Source organism: Physeter macrocephalus, chromosome 6, assembly GCF_002837175.3.
Source record: "Physeter macrocephalus isolate SW-GA chromosome 6, ASM283717v5, whole genome shotgun sequence".
In the NCBI taxonomy this organism is placed as follows: Eukaryota; Metazoa; Chordata; class Mammalia; order Artiodactyla; family Physeteridae; genus Physeter; species Physeter macrocephalus.
Window position 1 is genome coordinate 60,178,357 of NC_041219.1, and position 17,498 is coordinate 60,195,854.

Sequence of the window (17,498 nt, forward strand, 5' to 3'; positions counted from 1 at the left end):
CCCGTGTCCCCTGCATCGGCAGGCGGACTCTCAACCACTGCGCCACCAGGGAAGCCCTTTTCCCCCTTTCTAAACCAGCTTTTCTCCATTAGAGAAGAGAGATTCAGTCTTTTTATTAAATCTTTATTCATTCATTAATTCATCCATTTATTCAACAAATGTCACCTCCTCTGTGCCAGGCACTGTTCTAGGTGATAGGAATAGGCAAAGTCCAGATTCTCATGAAGATTACCATCTAGTGGTAGGAGAGAGGAAGCAGATAATAATATACTAGGTAAGGAGTGTTATGGAGGAAAAGAGGGGAATAAGAAGCATCAGTTATGCAATTTTATGTTTGAGGGTCAGGAAAGGTCTTTCTGAGAAGATGACTTTTGAGAAATACCTAGAAGCAATTTGAGAGCAGACCATACTGGTATCAGGAAGAAGTGCTGAGGTTGAGGAAGGAGCATTCTTGACATTTTTGAGGAAGAGTAATGAAATCAGTGCCCCTGGAACCAAGGGGATAACTGGAGGGTTACAGGAGATGAGGCCAGAGAGAGCCCAGATCATGTAAGGCCATTAAAAGAAATTTGTCTTGTACTTCCCTGGTGGCGCAGTGGTTAAGAATCCGCCTGCCCATGCAGGGCACACAGGTTCGAGCCCTGGTCCAAGAAGATCCCACATGCCGCGGAGCAACTAAGCCCGTGAGCCACAACTACTGAGCCTGCGCTCTAGAGCCCGCGAGCCACAACTACTGAAGCCCACGCGCCTAGAGCCCGTGCTCCGCAACAAGGGAAGCCACCGCAGTGAGAAGCCTGCGCACCGCAATGAAGAGTAGCCCCCGCTCGCTGCAACTAGAGAAAGCCCGCGCGCAGCAACGAAGACCCAACGCAGCCAAAATAATTAATTAATTATTTTAAAAAAGAATTTTGTCTTTTTTCATTCTAAGTTGAGAAGCCACTGGGGGTTTCATGCAGAGAATTGACAGGAGTGACTTATGCCTTAAGAGAATCATTCTGCCTCTCTGGGACAGTAGAGCATAAAAGGATACAGGCCGAAGCGGGGAAACCATTTAAGAGTGTATTACAATTATCTATGGGAGGTGAGGGTGGCTGGAGTGTATTTTGAAGACATAGTTAACAGGATTTGCTAATGGATTAGAGACAGAGTGTGACAGAAAGAGGGGTCAAGGACATCTTCAAGATTTTAGACTGAACATATAGGGAGCTGGGCTTGCCATTTACTACGGATCGGGAAGGCTGTTGGGAGAGGACACTGTGAGGGAATTTCAGGACCTTTGTTTTACACACATTACGTATTAGATGTGTACTAGGTCCAAACCTCAAAGTAGGTGGTTTAGTATAAAAATCTGAGTTCAAGGGGACTATAGTCAGAATCGAGAAAGTAATTGAACCCATAAGACTGAAAATGAGATCATTTACGAAATGACTGTAGATTTAAAAGGAAAGAAAAAAGTGTTTCAAGAAGGGGGAAGTGCAAAATAGTGTCAAATGCTTTTGACAGGTCAAGTAGGATGAAGACCCAACAGAGCTGACACTGGTGATCTTGGAAAGAGTTCTTTTGGTGGATTCGGGTGGGGGGAAAGCCTTGTTTTAGTAGGTTCAAAAGAGAACGTGACAAGTAGAAGTAGTGAGAGTGAGTTTAGACGAGTTCTTTGAGAAGTTTTCTGTAAGAGTGAACTATAAGAGAATTGGGATACAATTTAGGGAAGGATTAGGGATCAGCCACTGTAGAGTTTCATTTACTGTCAGGATCGTTTTTCCCTTCTTTTTTCTCTGAGTTTCCTGTATGAGCTGATTCTCTTCCATTATATGCTCAGTGGTACTCCAGAATAGCACATTATCACCTCCTACCTAATGCTTCAAAGACTATTATGAAGGCTACCCTTTTACATCGCAAATTCCAGAAGCACAGGGTAGGGCTGTAATGCATTGTAGAGTAAAATGGCATCCTTCAAAGCTGGTTACAAAGCCTTGGGCTTTACCCAAGCCTTGCTCCCCAGTCCTTAGACACTCACATGGCCAAAGATTTGATAGTGCAATAGGACGAAGAAGACAGAAACAGGTTACAGGAGGCCTCTCTTGCCTACTCTTCTTTCAGCTAACAAGCATATATTGCATTTCCTTGAGAAGAGCTCACCCCCCTCTCAACTACACAGGAGGGGACCCAAACCCACTATCTCACTGCAGGGTCCTCTAGACTTGGGCTCATTGAGGCTTTTGGGCCTCATTTTCGACAATCTCCGTCTTCCCCGAGCCACTGCCCAGCCCCGGTTTGAACTTTACTTCGTAGTCCAGGAGACTGCTGGCGCTCTCTTTGTTCTCTGATGAAAAGCCACAGGATGACGCCAAGGAGGATGAGGAAGATCCCGACCAGAAGGGCTGGAACGATGATGACCTCGTACTGCTGCTCCCGGACAACTAGGCAGGAAATCAAGCAAGTAGACAAGAGATTGAAGAAGCAGCCTAACCTGACTTCCCCTACCCATCAGCCTCCAGCTCACCCCACACGATCATCTCTTCCTTCTGACCCCTCTACCACAAATGGGATCAGCTCCCTACTCTGAAATCCCAAGGTCCCTGTCTCTTAGCCCGTGAAGTATGCTCTGTGCCTCGTCTCTCATTTTTCCTACTGAGATGGAGGATGCAGCACATCTGGATCTCTGATTGCCACTCTCCCCGCTTCGCCCAAAGCCACGAGTGCCAATTCAGTTATCACCGTTGTCTTCATTTCTATTAGTAATCAAATGATCTTCCTTCCAGAATCTATTCAGATCTTAATCTCCACCATCCTCAACTCAGAGGGCAGATCTCTATAGCATCTGTACTTACTACACAACTTGTCACTGAGACTGCATTCCAACAGCATCCGCGTCAAGCGCCTCTCATCTCCCATTGCCACACAGCAGTCCAGGTCAGCGCTTGACCCCCACAGGATGCACAGAACACCAGAGAAGGATCCCCAAGGACTGAGTTGTTCTGAAAAAAATAAAATGAAATGGAGCGCACAGAGAATTTTAAAACACCTCTCCAAATAAGTAGTTATTAAGTACACAGGTACCTGGAACGCTCCAAGCCACCAATTCATCTCTATCCAACTATCTGACGTTCAAACTGGGAGAACTGGTTTTTTCCTGCCATTTTTCTTCTACGGCTAATCCAGCCCTGATCTGGTTTATCCTTTCATGCCATTGTTTCTCAAATTATTTTAAAGGCTCCCCTCCTACCCTAGACCCCTGCTCCACTGGTCAAGTTCACGAATGGTGCACAATTGTGGTCCATGAGCTATGTGGGAAAGATCTATCTCTCCTGCAGTCCTTAAGAAGTTCTAATTTTCTTTTTCTGTGTATCCCCTAATTTTTAAACAAAGCACTTAATTTCATTTTTATACAAAACGAATTCAGACAATGAATCCATAGTTGGCAGATTTCAAGAGAGATGAGTTATGCATTTGCTTTCCTTCTCTGAAACATCCCTCTACCGCGTTCTCACTACCAATGAGCAGACAGCAGTTATCAATAAAACTATTTAATTCTGCAACTCTCGGAGCTTTCCCTGCCCATCATATACAGATAGACACAGACACTCATTCTTAGCAATATTTGGATGAAAGCAATTGTCAGTACTAAGCCGTCTTCTCTTCCTCTCTCTTTTTTTAAACAAAAAGGAAATATGTTCATATGATCCAAAAATAAAAATATAAAATGGTATACCATGAAAATCTTTTCCCCACCCCATCCTTCTCCATCTGTCCAGTTCCCAATTCTCCTCCAAGTAGACTATAGTTGCGAGTTTCTTGCTTACCTGGCCAGGGATTCTTCACATGATTATATTCTATATCATCAGCATATATTTCTATAGAATTCTATATAATCAGCTTATATTTCTATAGAATTCTATATAATCAGCATATATTTCCAAAAACCCAATTCTTTCTTTCTGAAGAGAACTGGTGGTCACCACTCTTCCATGTATATAAAAACTTTATTTTGCCCTTGGTTAACTTGATTCCATGGCCAGCAAAGCCAACTTCTTTAATTCTGATGGATCTGAAACAAATATGGTGATTTTTCGCTGCCTAGGTAACTCTGAATATGTGATCTAGTTCTGCAGTGATTTAATAACAAGGTAAATTTTAGAAAATCATAATTGTAGCTTATGATATTATACTATATTGTACACATGTGACATTAGCCGTATTATGGTCCCGTCTGTTACATTACATGTTGTGTTTTATTATTAATACTAACAACCACTAATACCTTATTGAGGCAGAGTGTCTCAGTGCCGGAAACACATATGTAAAGAAACCTCCCAGCCAACTGAGCCTTCTTTTCATTATTCCTGGAGTTGCATGAGTTTGTCTGAGGGGATGAGAGTTCAACAATCCCCTTACAGCTCAGAAGAGAGACAGGTGTGTGGCTGGTTGACAGAAACCTAAGTAAACAGAGGAGTAGCCAGGAGAAGGAATATCACAGAGAGAAAGGGAAATTCTTATCTGTGGGCTTCGCATAGGGAGGGATCTATGAAGGCAATGAATGGTAAGATAGCAAAGTCCGTCTCATCGAGCTTGTAAGCCAAAAAGGCAAGGGGAAAGCTCCCACAATTCCACAAGACTGCGTGAAAGGGAAAACACTCGTAAAATCTGGGCAAGAAACAGAGAGCCTTGAGAGGGTGGAGCGAAGAAGGTCCTAAAAGTAAAACATTAGTTCAGCCAGGAGAATTCAAACATAATTTGCAAATGTCATTCTGATTCTTATTTTCCTTTCCTCTTACTTCCTCTTCGGTGCATTATCAGACGTAATTATTTTCGTTCAGGGAGCAGCCAGTTAAACGAGTTTGGCTCTCTGGGGAGTCAGTTCTGGGAGCATAATCTCTCTTACCACAGTACAAGAGGAAAAAAGGGTCAGGCAGCAGCCAGCTCCAACTCGTGAGCTTTGCCCAGAAACCAAACTACACACGTGCTGACGCATACTTGAGCACGAAATGTAAAGCCCTGTGCACGTGTCCCCGCGTAGGGCTGCTCAGGTGGCTGCCCACAATGACAGCACATGGCCAAACATACCTGTGGCCAAGGACCCAAGTCCATGCCTATACCCTTTCACCTGGGTATCACACTTACTACGGAGCACCCACTCTGGGATACAACGTGACCTTCTATTGCATTTCCTGAGCAAGGTTCTCACCATCAGTTTTAATTGTGCTTAGACAGCTTAAAGAGACTGGGCTTAACAACACGTAGCAGCCTGACGAAACTGGACGCTGAAGCAAGGAAATAAACCTATAATGTGGCGAGGCCCACTCAATATATTGCTTTCCAGATGTTTGTATAATAAGCCCTTTCCGATGATTACACTTTGGCTAGAGGCATCTATAATATACCAAATGAATGTAGACTTTTTAAGGAATACGCACCAGGTACACCCCTATATCCATGAACGCCTACACAGGAAACTTACCACACAGAGCCCTCCAAAGCACTTAGGTCACAAAATTCTTATAACCACTTGTAAGAACAATATTTCTCTCCACATCATTTTTCTCTCTGCAATTAGTTGAAGACTAACATTCAATTACCACATGACTTGGCCTGACCACTCTGTGTCAAGCTAAGAAAAGCCATGGCTAGATGGAAAAATCTTCTGGGATGACCGTTCTTATGGGTTTGATTCTAACCCATCTGATTATTAGAAGAATGTACCTGACCAGCATTTCTGTACAATATGACCAATACTCTGTCCCCTTCAACTATACCTCACTGGGTTAAAAGAAAAAAATATGTTCGCTACTGCTTCGTCTCTTAATTGGACTGTCAAATCCTTAAGTATGTAAAACACAACCCTATATGCCTTATCCTTTCATGCCATTGTTTCTCAAATTATTTTTAAAGGCTCGCCTCCCACCCAAGACTCCTGCTCCAGGGCTCAAGTAAATGTTCACAGCACCTGTCTGAACAATTATGGTCCGTGGATTATGTGGGAAAAGTCTACCTTCCCTATGGTCCTTAAGCAGGTCTGATTTTCTTTGTGTCTCGCTTATTTTCTTAACGAAACATTTAATTTCATTTTTATACAAAGCTAATTCAGACAGCGAATCAAGAGCTGGCAGATTTCAAGTTCTCTCTTTAGTGCCATGTATTACTACACGCAGGGCATTGGAATCAAGGGTCCAGTGAGGTTGTGAAATTGTTAATTCTGGTAACTATATTTGACAGTGGAAAATATGCACATAGCTTGCCTAAAGTTTACACATACGTATGGTGCCAAATCTCTCAGGCAGGGCTCTAATTGAAACAATATTATTGCCTCATTTGTGGTTATCCTTCCTTATTTTTTCTCTTTTCATTTGCTCCTGACTTTCTGTTAGCATATTAAAAGATTTAGATCCCCCTCCTCCCGAATCGAGAATCTAGAGGGACACAGAGCACTAGAAGGAGATACAAATAGGAAGAGAATGAGAGTAAGATGGGAAGCGAAATCCACCCCAAGTTTTCGCAAGACTGCAGTCTAGAGACCATAGAAGTGAATGATCACAACTGGAATTGAACTAAGTATTCATATTAGCTCTCCAAATTCTTACACATATTTACAATGTAAGTACAATGCACACTGCATCTTTGCATCTGTTTTATTACACACAAAGAAAGACAGTTCTGTTTGCAATAATAACACAACTCTGATGCGTGACATTTCTGTTCAGTTAGCATAAGAATGTCCCGGACATAAACAGCGATTTACTCGTGAGTGTCCAGAAGAAACTCTTCTTACCAAAATTCATCTACAAATAGAACTTTAAAAATTAGATGCAGGGACTTCCCTGGTGGTCCAGTGGTTAAGACTCCAAGCTTCCATTGCAGGGGGCAGGGGTTCCATCCCTGGTAGGGGAACTAAGATCCAGGGTGAGGCAAAAAAAAAAAAAAAAAATTTAGATGCATTCTTCTGTACTCTGTCTGCCTATGTGTTGTGAGAAATTCCTCGAAAGACTGTGTGACACATGGTCCCGTTCCCATAATGTGTGATTAAATCTGTTATGCCTGCCTCACCCTCAATCTTACCACCTGCATCTCTGCACAAGTGGATCTGCCAGCCATGTTCTCTTCATACAGACAAGTACCCCGCTGCCTAGCTGGTGCTGCACTGGGTCAAGGGGGTTATTAACAGCTGTGGGCTATGGGGCAGAGGACACAGAGACCCAAAGTGAGGAAGATAAAATATATGGAGATGGCACCCCGAGACGGAGACCGTCTGCCTTCTGGCTCTGTCACTCAGCCTTCCCTTCTCTTCCCCCATCATCCTTACCCCTGAGCTGTCTAGCCAAAAAAATTCACTTAATGGAGTGACAATGTTAAGTTAGAAGCAAGATAGGAAAGAACTGCTCAGATCTAGAGGATTCCAGAATTACTTATCTCCAACATTCTGAAAACCGAGCTGTCCTTCCTGTTTTCAGATCCAATAAACATATATTGATGAACTACAGTGTGCATGTATCATGCTAGGCTAGCCACTTTCACACACAGGAGGAAACTGAGGCTCAGAGAGATTAAGTTCTGAATTAGGGGGTGTTTTTTTTTTTTTAAAAAAAGCAAGTAAATAAATGTCAGAGAAAGGTTTCATACCCCAGTCTTTTCTTTTCTTTTGGCCATGCAGTTTGCAGGATCTTAATTTCCCGACCAGGGATTGAACCCGCACCCTCAGCAGTGAAAGCGCAGAGTCCTAACCACTGGAAGACCAGGTAATTTCCCACACCTCAGTCTTTTAACTACAAACCCAATGTTCTTTAAACTCCTTCATTGGGACTTCCCTGGTGACGCAGTGGTTAAGAATCCGCCTGCCAATGCAGGGGACACGGGTTCGAGCCCTGGTCCGGGAAGATCCCACATGCCGCGGAGCAACTAAGCTCATGCGCCACAACTACTGAGCCCGCGAGCTACAACTACTGAAGCCCGCGTGCCTAGAGCCCATTCAACGAGAGAAGCCACCACAATGAGAAGCCCGTGCACAGCAATGAAGTGTAGCCTCCGCTCGCTGCAATTAGAGAAGGCCCGCGCACAGCAATGAAAACCCAATGCAGCCAAATAAATAAATTAATTAATTAATAATAATTACTTCATTACATGTATGTCCTTGCCATTCAAATGGACAAGACACATAGTGTCAAGAAGGAATTATGTCAGAATCCAAAACAATCATGGAAACCACAATGCTGAAACTAAATTTCACCAACAAATATACCATAAATTGGAAAGAACAGGTGAGTAGAATCTGTCTGTGTGTTCTCCAAGGTCACCTAGGGGCATGTCTGCATGTCTGTCTTCAAAATGCATTCTGAATATGAGTGTCGAATCAGCAATGGTTTCCAGTACTCACCAGATGATGGAATCCAGGATCATTTTCTTTGTCTGTTCATTTTCCTGGATCTGAGCCCAAGCCTATTTCAATGTTCCATTTGGGGGAAAAGGGCCTGGTTTCCAGGACTAGAAATCTTCCACTGTGAGCCCGAGGATCAGGAAGGGGCCAGAACCCCCAGGGGACAGAGCACTGGCCTAATCATTAGAGTTGCCCTGACGGGTCTCAGAGCGCCTCAGGCTCTGCATTTCTCCTGCAGCGCACTCGTGAGAGGACACGTAGATGAAAGGGCTTGCTCTTTAAACCCAGAGACTCAGACTTGCACAGATAACTCACCTTATGCCCAGTGATATCTCCTGGTGCAGATAAGGCAGAGAGGAGAGGAGGTAGCCAGAGAGAAGCCCTCGTCCTCCCGTTCTTCTCAGATACGGAAGGACTGTGACTGTGCCGATCTCCATCCTCTTCCACCTTCCTAGAGACCTAAGGCTTGCAATGCACTTTGAACCATAAAAAAAGAGGCCCTGCCATGCTGCCTGGGAGTCCTGACCATGTTTAAACAAAATCTTTTGACAAGAAGACAGAGTGCTATCAGCTCTTCTTGCTTATTTTTACCTGTCAGGAATTTTTACCTCTTTGAGAATTCCTGAAATATACGTGATATACAGTAGAGATGAGGAAACCTAAATTGTATCTTGGCTTCTCCTGAAAAGCTTGCTCCGTAAGGGAGGACATGGAATGCAAGATAGGCAGCCCCAGGATTCCTAGGCATGAGGTGCAGTGCTCACATCACAAACAGCATCAGATTTTAAATATCATTACAGACATGAACACATTGTATGTCCTTTGAGGTGTTATACAAATTCGAGACATTTTATTTTTATTAAAATGATCATTTTACTTATCACATTCCCGATTCCATAACCCTCCATCCACCACGTGCAAACCTCCAAAGCCTGGAAATAATATATATATAATTATATTCTCTCTTGCTGGCTCTTTTCTCTTCCCGGGATTACTAACCAACAGCAATTTCCCAAGCCCATAATAAAGATTATTGATAGGAAGGAAAGGCCAATGGCTTTTTAGCTCCTTTGCTACCTCCCAACATCAACTCCCTGCAAAGTGTTGTCCACTCCCTTATTCATTCATTGAATATCAGTGACATGCTGGGCACCGCGGTTTTTTACAAAAAAACAAACAGAAAAGGAAAGGCCAAGAACATACAACCACCACCTGCTCTGAAAACAGAGCTGCCTCTGATCCATTTATTCTCTCCTACCTGATGGACGCACCAAAGATGCCTGTATGTGCTGCTTGGGGCTTGTTTCAAATACTTTGTTTTTCCTGTTGTCAGTCACACTGCATTTCCAGGGATCAGTCCCCATCTTTGCGATTCACCCCGCTCGGCTTTTCCTTCTAAGGGGGAGCTTCTGGTACTTTAAAAATCTTTTGACCATTTCCCCTATAAGCGAGGACATCTATTTTGTTGTCCTGCCACGCCTCCAGCCTTTTCTAACACAGAGCCCCCTGCAGAGAGGAGGGCGTAAAGAAGACAGTCTGATTCGTTGCTGAACATGTCTACGCTTAACTACTTTATCTGCTTATTAGAGAAAAAGTGAAGATGTTTCTGTTCACTGGACAAACACCTTATACCACATTGAAAGAAATTATGCAATGAGAAAATGTGTATTTGTAGAGGTTGTGGGATATGTTTATAAGCTTGCCAATCAGGAAATGCTAATATGACAAACAGTTCACAGTTAAAAAAAACAAAAAGAAAGAAGGAAGACAGTCTCCAAAAGATTGCGGGAAACAAACACACACACACACACACACACACACACACACACACACACACACGCACACTTTCTCGTTCTCTGATAAATGACTCCCAGATGCAGGCAGGCAGAGACAAATCGACAGGAGACTCCACAATCAGGAAGTCAGCTCAGCTGCCATTCACCTCAGTGCTTTGTCATACAGGGTGTGCCCTTGTAAGGGCTCTATACACAGAAGGTAATTCCAGGTAAACAACAGCAAATGCCTGGCAAGATGAAAAAGGCACCTGTGGGAACACATCACCACCTCATTCTGCGCCGTCAGGAGCAAACAGTAGAGTCCCCGCCTCAGGAGAGGGCCAGCGTGCTTCTGAGCTGAGCAGTCTGGAGGCCGGGGAAGTAGCATCAGTGCTGACCTGGTGCTAGGATTACAGAGCAGAGGTTTGAAGTTCTAGTTCTGGGTTGGTAAGTGATTCACTGAGCATATCACTCGACCTTGTCATTCCTTCTCTTCCTAATTTCGGGACCCAGACACCTGCTTCTCTCTCCTGAGGGTAGTAAAGAACTACAGAGAGCTGCAGGAAATGAATGACACCAGAAAAGGGGCAGGCCAGCCAAGAAGTCCCCACAACCAGTAAATTCCCCCTCGTCTCTCTCAAATTCTGAAGGCTCCCTTGGACCTGCATCTTCCTACCCACATCATGGCAGCCCCAGAACCTCACAAGTTTTCATTCCTATCCCTCCCCTGCCTGTAATTTCCTTTGGGGTAATAGTAAGAGAAGGAGCTCTGGAGTAGGGCTTCTATTTGGATCTCAGTTCTAGTATTCACCATGACTGTGTATAAGTTATCCTAACTTTCTGAGCCTCTGTTTTTCCACCTGTACAGTGGAGACAATAATATCTACCTTCCAAGGCTGTTGAAAATTATATGGGATAATTTATGTAAAATACCTGGTGTCATGCCAGGTCCATTACAGGCAATCCATATACAGTATATTAGTCTCTCCCTTCTTCACCTGTTTTCCAGGTTGGGGGTAGTCACACAGCTGTACCAATCCGGTAAGCATATATAACTACAAATAAAAAAACAAAACAAGAAAACCATTATCAAAATATTTATAGGGGCTTCCCTGGTGGCGCAGTGGTTGCGCGTCCGCCTGCCGATGCAGGGGAACCGGGTTCGCGCCCCGGTCCGGGAGGATCCCACATGCCGCGGAGCGGCTGGGCCCGTGAGCCATGGCCGCTGAGCCTGCGCGTCCGGAGCCTGTGCTCCGCAACGGGAGAGGCCACAACAGAGGGAGGCCCGCATACCACAAAAAAAAAAAAAAAAAAATTTATAATATTTGTGGATCTAAGTATATGTAGTCCTGTGTTTGAAGAGCGAGTTAAAGTAATCACAAATTAATGTGGGTTTTAAAAATCTGCATACAGGGACTTCCCTGGTGGTGAAGTGGATAAGGCTCCACGCTCCCAATGCAGGGAGCCCGGGTTCGATCCCTGCTCAGGGAACTAGATCCTACATGTATGCCTCAACTAAGAGTTCCCATGCCACAACTAAGTAGCCTGTGAGCCACAACTAAGGAGCCCGCCTGCCACAACTAAGACCCACTGCAACCAAATAAATAAATAAATATTTTTCAAAAATCTGCATACACCAACAGGTGTGATTTGACAGCCTAAGTATTACACCTGCTAGGAGATGTCTGAATATAACAATCAGGTTGGGCTTCCCTGGTGGCAGAGTGGTTACGAATCCACCTGCCAATGCAGGGGACACAGGTTTGAGCCCTGGCCCAGGAAGATCCCACATGCCACGGAGCAACTGAGCCCGTGCACCACAACTACTGAGCCTGCGCTCCAGAGCCCGGGAGCCACAACTACTGAAGCCCGCGCACCTAGAGTCCGTGCTCCACAGGAGAAGCCACCGCAGTGGGAAGCCCGCTCACCGCAACCAGAGAAAGCCCACGCACCGGACGGAAGAGTAGCCCCCGCGCACCGCAACCAGAGAAAGCCAGTGAGCACCAACAAAGACCCAACACAGCCCAAAATAAATAAATAAATAAATAAAACGTTTTAAAAAAGAAAAAACGATCATGTTGAGGAAGGGAGATTTAAACATGGTGGATCAAAGAGCATAATGCTGTGAACAAAGGTACAAAAACAGAATGCTATAATAAATAGTGATATAATTAATTCGTTAATTAATTAACCTCTGTCTCTAAATTCCTCAACTCCTTCTAGCTGGTTCCATTGATACCACCTATCTGCTGGCTCAGTCTTCAGCCAGGTCCTGAACCCATCTTGACAGAGGCAAAAGGAGATCAATAGTGATCAACAGTCTCAGTTCCCTTCTCCTCTTCCTCTCACCATCCTCCCCAGTTTGAGAGGACGAAACCTCGATCCATTTTCACAAGGCATGTCTGGTTACCCGTGCTTTGGATCCAAGCACTCTCAAACCTGGGGTCCCATCCTGAATCCATCCTCATGGGTGGATAGGGTCTTACTGTCCTCTCTGCCTAAATCAATCCTCCTTCATGAGATGAGAACTTTGCTCTATACTCTGGTTACTGAGGTTCTGCTACAAATGGGAAGACATCTCTCCCCAGATAAACACCCCTGCCGGCCTAGAGCCTGAATCATGGCCATCACCCCATCCCTGCTCTATTTCATGTCTACTCACACACCCCGGGACCTCTGGCCCCTGTGTTCTGTTCACGCCACCAAAAACCCAAGTTGCTTATTCTTGCCTGCATTTGACTCTATAACTAAACTGTCCATCTTTACCTACCGTCTACCTCTGCAACCTAGTTAGTTTATCTCACATCTCTTGCTCAGGCGATTGGTCATAAAGCTGATGAAAATTAAGAGAAAAAAGTCACCAATGGATGCAGGCAACATGGAGATCACTCTTGGTCATAGAAAGAGTAGTGGCAGGGCAGCAGCAGAGCCAGAGAGTGGTGTGGTTCAGGGAAGAAATAGAAAGTGAGGATGTGGAGAAAATGTGTTTAGGTAGCTTTTCTAAGATGTTTAGCTATGAATGAGAAGACTAAGATAAGGAGTTCAGGGAGACCTCTTATAGGTGGTTTGTTTGGAAACTTAGGGCTCCAGCAAGATGAGGAAGGGAGCTAGCAACATCCCAGCATGAGGTAATCTTTTATTCCAAAAACAAAAGAAATCAAACTTTGAGCCCGAGAGGCATGTTCTAAGCCTGAATATATGACAAAGCCTAACACACACATACACACACACACACACCTACCCAGACACACTCACACACAATGACACTGAAAAATAGAGAGAAAGATTAATAGAACATGTAAATATCCTATAAATAAAACACATATTTAGAAGTTTAATATAAAGAAGTCAGCATGAAAAAAACAGGCAGATTCTCAAACTTGGGCTGTACATTATTAGAATTTTTAGTGAACTTCTTAAAAAATACTAGTACTAGTGCTGGAGCTCACCACCCCCCAACCCTGGAAGAGATTATGATGATTATGAATCCAATAGATTATGCTTTCACCTATCAGCATTGAAAAAAGGAAGAGTATCTCCATGTTTCCCAGGAGATACTAAGCTATACCTGGTATTGAGAAGTACTGAGATAGATTACGCATTATATGAATTATGCATAATATGCATATTATGGGTTACTCATTTGGCAAAAATACTTTAGATCCTTGCTTCATCCCTATGTAAAAATAAATTTTAGTTGGAAAAATGACTGTATGTTTTAAGAAACATAAAAAATAACAGTATAAGTTATATTGGATTGGCAACGACTTGCTAAATTTTAAAGAAAAGATTCTTTCCAATAGAAAAAAAAAGAGATCAACCAATGAACAAATAAAAGCATAGAAATTTTATAGCAATAAATAAGAAAATTATTAAGATGCCAATAAATAAATGGCCATGGAAAATGAAAAACTGAAGAAAACAAATTCATCAAACCAAAATGTTTTACAAATATGGAGCCACGGGGGAGTAAGATTAAAGATATTCAATTTAACTAGTAATTAAATAATACACATTAAAATAAAAACAAGATGCAATTTTTTTTTTTTTGCTTATCCACTTAAGAAAAAAATGAAAGAAAGAACTTTGATGCACTGAGGAGCCTTATTAAAAAGCTCACTCTGTTTTAGTTTCTTAAGGAACCTCCACACTGTTCTCCATAGTGGCTGCATCACTTTACATTCCCACCAGCAGTGCAAGAGGGTTTAAAAAAAAAAAAATCTCACTCTTTTTTTTTGACAGGTTATCAAAATTTCAACATTTACAGAAACAAATTTGGCAATATGTAAATGAAGAGCCTTAATGACATTTACAATTTTGACCCAATAATGTCTCTCCTAGGAGTCAATTATAAGAAGATCTTTTTTATTTTTATTTTTAAATATTTATTTATTTATTTTTGGGTCTCCGTTGCTGCACGCGGACTTCCTCTAGTTGCTATGAGCGGGGGCTACACTTCGTTGTGGTGCACGGGCTTCTCATTGCGGTGGCTTCTCTTGTTGTGGAGCACGGACTCCACAGCAGCAGGCTCAGTAGTTGTGGCGCACGGGCTTACTTGCTCCGTGGCATGTGGGATCTTTCTGGACCGGGGCTCGAACCCATGTCTCCTGCATTGGCAGGCGGATTCTTAACCACTGCACCACCAGGGAAGTCCCAGAAGATCTTTTTTAAATGGAAGATGTTTCTGAACACAGACAAACATTTTTATTGTACTGTCAACTATTTCTCTTGAAAGCAAAAATATACATTTACTTCAAAATAATCCCAGGACTTGAAGGAGAGTGGGTGGAGATGTAAAAAAAACAAGACTGACCATGTGTTGAAAAGTGTTGAATTTGGGTGATTAATACCTCGGTAGCCATCTTCCCATCCTACCTACATTTTTCTGTTTTTGTACAGATTTGAAATTTTCTACAATAAAAGAAGATAAAAATATAAACAAATCGTCATCAAAAAGAGTGTAATGGTTAATTTTTGTGTCAACTTGGCTAGGCCATGCTACCAAGATATTTGGTCAAACATTATTCTAAATGTTTCTGTGAAGGAATTTTTAAAATGAGATTAACATTTAACTCAGTGAACTTTGAGTAAAACAGATTACCCTCCATAATGTGGGTGGGCTTCATCAAATCAGCTGAAAGTCTTAAAAGAAAAAGACTGACCTGCCCAGAAGAAGAGGGAATTCTGCCAGCAGACTACCTTTGGATTCAAATGGCAACTCTTCCCTGGGTCTTCACCTACCCTGAAGATTTTGAACTTGACAAGTATCCATGGATTTCATATATCTTGATAGATTGTATAGGTAGATAGATTGATGACTGATAGATAGCTAGATAAATACACACACACACACATTTCTTACTGATTCTATTTCTCTGGAGAACCGTAACTAATACAAAGAGGGATGTTAAATTTTTATATAGCTATAGAGTGGAATACTATAAATACATTAACTTTATGTTCATGAAAATTTTTAATAAATGGGGAATTTTAATGGTAGCACACTAAATGATAAAAGCAGATTTTTAAAATATACGTATATAAGCGAAGATCACACCAATACTGGTTAGGGGGAAACACCTGTGCAGGGGAACCCAAAAGAGAAATATATCAGAATGTTACAGCAACAATGGTGACAGTAAGATTGATTTTTTTCCTTCATTTTTTATTTTTCAGATAGTCTGAATTAAGCCTTCATTATTTTATAATAAAAAAATGAGAAGGAAGAAAGTCTGGAAGGCAGAAAAAATTGAAAGCAGAGACGTCAAAAGAAAACTGGCTGAGGGTGACAGAAAAGACAGAAGAAAAACTCTTCCTTAAAATCTTCTTCTTAACTAGTGATCAGAATTAAAGGTAAAGTAGAATCATTAAGTCAAGATTTATGGCTTCAAAGAGGGCTCTCTTGGCCTAAAGTCAAGGTGAAGCTCTGAAGTTTATCAAGTCCTTGCTTATTGCTTGCTGGAGGCATTATCTTTCCTATCCAGGAAACAGCCAAGTTGGAACTTTTGGGAACAAAGTTAATGTATCATCTTCACCAAACTGTGGTATAGTAGAAACAACACAGGCACCAGAGGTGGAGATGCAGAATGGATTAATCTCAACCTTGTAAAGCCTTGGTTTTCTAATTTTTACAACTGAGATCATCATGACCACTTAGCTCAGAGGATTCTAGTGAGAATTAATCAGATTGTAAAAGTGTTCTTCAATGGTAGTAGTTATAAGTTCCTCTTCTAACAAGAATTCATGTGTGTAGCATAATTAGTTTCCAGACCAAGGGGTCCAACGTACCGTTCCTGAATAATATACTCTACTTGACGGTCTCTAACTCTGATTACTACTGGCCCACCATGATGATCTCAAGAGAGTGTGGCTATCCTTCAAAGCACTGGCATAAATGTGGATAAAATCCCTTTCTTCTTAACACAGGCAGAACATAATGAAAGTGCCAAAAGACTTGCTAAATGTCAAAGGAGAATAGTTGGAAAATAAATTCAGTGAGCAAAAAAACGCAGAACCATTGCATGTGCACACGCGAATATGGTGAATGTGGGTGTGGGTGAGTAGGGTGCGTAGGCATGTATTTTCTTAAATAGAAGTGAGCGATTCTTCTATAGGTGGCCTGTTATCTTAATATAGCCCCAGTGCAGCCCAACAGCTGGCCCCATCTCAGCCATCTGCCTTTGTCCCTTTCTTCCCTGCTCTGAATTTATATGCATGAGGAAGATGCTTTGTTTTTAGATGCTTCTTTCCTTGAGGTCTTTTATATCTTCCACAACAAAGGCCAAAAAGGCATACTCCCAGGCTTCAGCTACCTTTCAGTTTTTATTACAAGTCTCAGAAGTATAGCCCAATGCATTTCTGAAACCCAATATACCCATTTCTGCTACTAATTAGCTGTGTACTCTTGAGCAAATTACTTAATTTCTCTTAAACCTCATTTTTTTTCATCTGTTAAATTGGGTTTACAGTATTATCTAACTGCAAGAGTTGCTGTAAGAATTAAATGATCCTTAGAACAATACCTAGCACATAGCAAACAGTAGCTATTATTAATTATTCCTATAATAATTATAGAAATAAAAATATTCCTATAATAATAACTATTATTATTCAAATTATGATATCTTCAAATGACCTCTCCTTTTGGATAAGATTTCATACCAATATCATGACATAATAACACAATTAGAATACTCATATGTCTGTGTATCACAGGAATAAGAAGATTATTTCCTGAAATCTAAATTTAATGTATTCTTAGAGTAAATATTACCAGGCTTCTACTACAATTTTCTCACCTTCCTTCTGTGAAGTACCTGATTTTTTTAAATCTTAAATTTTCAACTTTCATGTTCTTT

General features: G+C 42.1%; 1 protein-coding gene across 4 annotated transcripts in view; it reads right to left on the minus strand.

Annotated features, from left to right (window-relative positions):
* STYK1 (serine/threonine/tyrosine kinase 1) overlaps window positions 1–17,498 on the minus strand; it is a 53,850-nt gene that overhangs the window by 14,566 nt on the left and 21,786 nt on the right. For 2 of the 4 annotated variants that reach the window (XM_028491001.2, XM_007114030.4), the window contains exons 2-3: window positions 2,832–2,978; window positions 2,286–2,420 (exon numbers count right to left, since the gene is read on the minus strand). In XM_028491001.2, coding sequence (XP_028346802.1) covers window positions 2,286–2,420; window positions 2,832–2,895 — 199 coding nt within the window. In that variant the 5' untranslated portion in view covers window positions 2,896–2,978. Of the gene's footprint in view, window positions 1–2,285; window positions 2,421–2,831; window positions 3,789–17,498 lie in introns of those variants that run through there. The other 2 variants (XR_003680252.2, XM_028491000.2) reach the window with 2 other exon arrangements.